The 5,422-nt window shown below is 46.6% G+C and overlaps 1 protein-coding gene across 1 annotated transcript; it reads left to right on the plus strand.

The window, feature by feature from the left end:
* Positions 1 to 3,648: 3,648 nt before the first annotated feature.
* On the plus strand, positions 3,649 to 5,189 carry c2cd4a (C2 calcium dependent domain containing 4A). Its single transcript, XM_041939768.1, has 2 exons — positions 3,649 to 3,704; positions 3,816 to 5,189. Exon 2 carries the CDS (start codon positions 3,843 to 3,845, stop codon positions 5,187 to 5,189), a length of 1,347 nt encoding a protein of 448 aa, XP_041795702.1. The 5' UTR covers positions 3,649 to 3,704; positions 3,816 to 3,842.
* Positions 5,190 to 5,422: the final 233 nt, after the last annotated feature.

Consider the following 5,422-nt stretch of genomic DNA (forward strand, 5'->3'; position numbering starts at 1 on the left):
AGGGTGGGCTTGTGTCCTTCAATCCCTCCCTGTAGGTGGAGAAGGTAACAGGGCGGCAGGTGAGGCCAGGTGAGCATGCACTCTGACCTCTGCAGAGCAGGTGGGCGGGCATTTTTCTGCAGGGAATCCATGAAATAGGAGATTTTATATCACTGGGGAAAAGATTACTGGGCTGTAGCAGTCTCAACAAACTTGACCAAACTGACCATTATAGACAATCTCCTGCCCTGCTCTGCCCACATTTTCTGTCGGCCTACTGTAAACCATCAGCGGTTTAGCCTACATCCCTGCATGCGCGCCACAGCCTCCCATCGCCACTGTGGCTTTGATGTCGAGCCGATCCAGATAACATTCAGGTCAAGTCCAAGTTACTGTACAGCGCATTTCCGTGCACAGCGGCGAGGATGCTGGAGCTGGGCAGCGCCAGTTGCCCGTTTAGCCTACTTCTACGCACGAAATTCGACAAAACACACGCAGCGACAACGCCGAAGCAAGCGTGGCAATGAAACGTGCACCTTATTACCTCTTTATCTGTCAATGTCAAGAGCGGTCAGTCACATTTAAGGCGAATAAATAGATGTGACAGGCTGATAATAACGCACCACATGAAGCAAGTCGACTCATGTTAGATCCGAAAAGGAGAGCAGGGCGGGTGGAGGGGTGGGATGGGTGTCGAAGTGGAACACATCCCACTAATCATGCGAAAAGGTCGTCGGCAGGCTGTTAATATGAAATGTTTTCAGCGCTTCTGCTGAGCCAACACCGAGCGGTCCGCCTCCGCGTAGTGAGCCCGTTCGGTGCAGGGGGGGCAGCACCTCCGACATCGGCGCCAGGGTTTCAAACACACGGGAAAACCACAGCTTATGAGAAAAAATGAAGGCGATGTCCTACCTGATGTCTGTCACTCGTTAATGCATGCGACCTGGCTTGGATGTAGGCTAAGCGACACACACCGCAAGCGGGTCAGCTCAGCCTGCCTGCCTGCCTGCCTGCCTCCTCCACGGCATCAAGCCCCTCCTCGTTTATCGTACAGTGGAGAGGGAGAGAGAGAGAGAGAGAGAGAGAGAGAGAGAGAGAGAGAGAGAGAGAGAGAGGGATGAGGTGGTGGGGGGGAGAAAAAAAAGAAAAACGACCGCATATCTATGCGCCGAAAAGAGGAAGCGGCGTCACGCTCACGCATGGTTTCTGATCATCAGAGACGGAGGCAGATCGGGATGGGTCGACGCGCTAAGGAGCAGGATTTTTTGGTCCAGATGAGACAATCCTGCGAGAGGAAACAGACCCGACAGCTGCGTAAAGATGAACGCACGGAAGGTCCGACTGGCTGACTTGTCTTTTATTTTGAAACTGCCGTGCAGTGAAGTACACCTGCCGAAAGCGTGTCAGCGGGGCGACCATCAGCGGAAGACGGCCCGTCTTCCTGCGCTTTATCCCGCTCTGACACAAAATCAATGGCACACGGAGGATGATGCTGTAACCGGGCTCCCTGCTCCGGCAACAAATAACACAACACCATGCGATGTGTAGAAGTAAAGGCATCCACAAAAGAACATTTTTGAAAGAATGCCTGCCTCTTATAAGGGTTTTAATGCGAGATAAACAATGAATTCATAAACAATGTACTATAATTAAGTGTTTGAAGAGATAATTTTGATTAGATTTATAGTTTTGCACTAATTAGAACATATTGAATGCTTCATTAAGGCTGATATCTCCCTCTCAGTTGATCTTCCCACAGTTGGTTTTTAACCTGAGCGTATACTGCCCCCTAATGGAGATGTTCAAGCACCCACGCCAAGCCACTTAAAAAATCTGAAATAAGGTTGAACTAAAGCGTTTATATTTATCAGATACACATTAATCAACATTATTAATATCTCATATATTCAAATATTATAAGAGGACCGATCATCCGCCTCCCTGGTCTGGATGGATATTTTTGCTCGCTTCTTTCTTCCCTTCTTGTGACTCTCAGAAAGTGCTGAGCTATTTCCTAAAATCTACTGTTGACGGCAACCAGACAACAATGAACGTCTCCTCCTGCCAGTAAATATGCATAGTGTACTGAATTGGGTAAAACTGTATTCACTGATGTTTGCAGGCGTCACACACAAATACAGCAGACTCACACACAGACCCAGTCGGTATGTTTGTGCATGTGTGTTCTGACCAACTACAGTTTGGGTAACATTTTAGTATTCATCAACAGATCTAAGTTAAGATTTTCTTTTTTTAAACAGCATCTTCATAATTTACCTCAAATGCATTTTATCCTTCTAATTGGTTTCAGAGGCACAAAATGTTCGAGAGGTACCCACAAATAACTGATGTGACTTGAACATTCTGGAAAACATTGCTGAGAAGTTTCCCCATTTCCTGGTACACTGTCAGCACTGACATCATTCTATCCTTCAGCGCCTGGTAACACGCGGTAACCAAGTCACTCCACTTGAACCTTGGCCAGAACACAGTGGAGCTTTTTGCCAGGATCAATACACTTTCCCTCACTGTTAGCATCCTTCTGTAGTAGATGCAAGGAGAATGTAAGAAAAAAAAAGAAATCAGCTGTACTGTTTAAGTGCGTCAAAAGGATTTTAAAAACTTCTTATTTTTATTGATTTATTTTTTTATGATATGTTGTTACTGCCTAGTTCTATCTGCTCCAGTGCAGATTCACCACAAATCCAGCTATCTGTCATGCATTTTGGTCATCATTCATAATATAGCTGCTTCGTGTCCGACCACAAGAGGGTAGCACTGACATGACAGTGTTTCAATAAAGGCTGAAGACATGAGGTTTAGTGTTAGTACTTGAGAATATTAATCAGTGTTCTCATTGTCCTTTTTAACACGGATGTTGGCTTCTCAGAAACCACATCTCTGATAGAGAGACATTGTTGACATGCCCTACTAACACTGCAGTTCATCAGGAAGTGTTGGTTGATGAATGAATGCAGTCACTGCACCCACATCTAAATATATCGAGCTGACAGACTGGACACGTGTATGTGGAGATACAAGAATTTTCCCAGATAAGTGTCGACGCAGCAATAATGTGTGTCCAGGACTTCAATATTTCTTTTAAATATGAGTCTGAAATAAAATAGAAATGAGCAGATAGAATAAACTAATACCAGACGGTTCAAGGACTAGCCACATTCATTTGTTTTCACTGACACGCTTATTAGGTAGAGGCCCACTTGACCTGCAGCTCTTCTAAACTCTAAAACTAGGCCAACTGTATTCTTTGGTACACACAAATTGATCTTATCAGATCAACTTTTTAATGCTCACACAAGTAGGTCAAATAAATCGTCTCATTTAAATAAATGGAAAAACAAATACGTGAATTAAAAGCGTGCCATTTGTTTGTGGACAGTTGTTCTACAATTGTAGTGAGCTTATCTTGCTAAACAGTACGGCGGCAACAACAGGGGCACTGAGCTCTGTTGTGGTTTGGATATTTCCATGGGAACCAGCGGCCAAAGAGGGAGGGAGGGAGGGATCCTGTTGGAGCCGCACAGGGGGCGTGTGTTAGATTCACTTGTTTCCTGCTTCATTTAAACTGTCCTGGTCTCTCAAACAGCCACAGATGTGCGGGTGTTGACAGGAGAGAAACCTCCATCTGCTGCGAAGAGAGCTCCTGACGTTTCTCACAACAGCCTGAACTTTTAGCTGTCAGTCCATCCTCTTCAGAATAAAAGGTGAGAAAGTTAGTAATTGTAGATATTGTGATTTTCTTTTACAGACTTTGTGTATTTGTGATTTCAGAGCACAACACACCAGCTTACAAGCTTATCCTTTTGATTTTACAGAGCTTCCTGATTTCTAATAGGGGACCCATGTGGGTGGTGGAGAAGATCCGTGTGTCAGTGGAGAAATCTAACCTGCCTATCCCGTCAGCGGAACTCAGCTTTAAAATTGGTGATATCATGTTCGGAGAAAAAGGGGACAAGCTGAAAAGGATTTCCCTTTGTCCTAATGTTATCACCCCCGATAACATCCCAGAGTTCTGCATCCCCCCAACGATCCCTTCCCTGCAGGAGCTGAAGAGCACGGAGCAGAGCCGAGCTGCTCGTGTCGCTAAGGTGTCTCCCTGTGAGAGGGCTAGCCCTGAAATTGAGGTGACATGCCATGAGCCCATCAACCCACACATTATCCAGGTGGAGAGCGTGGATGAGGGCCCCTGTGACGGCTGCAGCGACGAGGAGAACACCAATGCAGATCCCCAGAGCCAGGCTGCCTTGTCTCTCCCGCACCTGGCCAAAGCTCAGACCTGCTATGGCTTCTGCACCTTACTGGAGAGCCCCCACACCAGGAGGAAGGAGTCGCTCTTCCACGCTGATCCTGGCTCCTCTCCCCTGCTGCTACCCAAGAGTCGATCCAGCATGTGCACCAAACTGTCCCCCTCCACCTCGCCCTCCTCTTCTCCTTCCTCATTCAGCCTTAACACCCTGACCTCCAGACTTTCCCCGAGAGGATACACCCTGAACTGGCAGGCCACTCTGGACAGTGATACGACTTCCTCTACTGAATCTTCGCCTTTCAGCTCGCCGCTGCTGACCAGGTGCCCTGCCAAGTCTTCCCTCTTCAAAGCACTGAGCCATGAACTGCTGTTGTCAAGGAACATGAGGAAGGCAATGGTGTCCAGGAACAATTCCCTGTCCACAGATGAAGGCAGCTCCACAGACAATAGCCCCAATGTCATGAGGAGGGCATCAGAGGGGCTAGTTGAAGGCCTGCCCAGTAGCTACAGCCTGGCGCCGCCAACCATCTTCCCCTTGGACTTGACTCTGCACAGAGAGAGGGTAATGAAAGAAAGAATGGTGCCCATAGGGAAAGACGGCAGCCTGAGACTCTCAGCAGAGTACTGCTCGGATAACCAAAGACTAAGGGTCCGACTGATCAGCGCCGAGGGCCTCTATCCTCTCTCTGTAGACCCCAAGATTATCAACTGCAGTGTTAGCCTCTCTCTAGTTCCCGGAAAAGTCCAGAAGCAACGCAGCACAGTCATCAGGAAGAGCCGTAATCCAATCTTCAATGAGGATTTCTTCTTTGATAGTATCTCAGAGGAAGAACTCAGCCAGTGGTCCCTTCGCTTCAAAGTGGTGAACAAAATGTCCACCCTGAAAAGAGACTATCTCCTGGGTGACTGTGACTTGCCTCTTTCTAGCATTGTGACATTATAAACCTAAAGCACTTCCCTATCTTTGTTATGTATTTGAATATTTATTTCATTTTTGTATTGTAAAATTAGATTTTATAATGATTAAATTATGGAAACCCTGAGGCTGTTTGTCTTTAATGCATTTCAAAATAAGATGATGGTAAAAAGTGTCACGGTAATATCAGAAATTGTGTCTGCGGAGAGGAATAGTTCACCCAATTGTCTCAGTATGCATTTTCAGAATTCAATGCCCAG

Source organism: Chelmon rostratus, chromosome 6 (assembly GCF_017976325.1).
Source record: "Chelmon rostratus isolate fCheRos1 chromosome 6, fCheRos1.pri, whole genome shotgun sequence".
NCBI classification, from domain to species: Eukaryota; Metazoa; Chordata; class Actinopteri; order Chaetodontiformes; family Chaetodontidae; genus Chelmon; species Chelmon rostratus.

Excerpts from the sequence above, each read along its gene's own strand:
- c2cd4a (XM_041939768.1), top strand. The coding sequence starts at position 3,843 with ATGTGGGTGGTGGAGAAGATCCGTGTGTCAGTGGAGAAATCTAACCTG.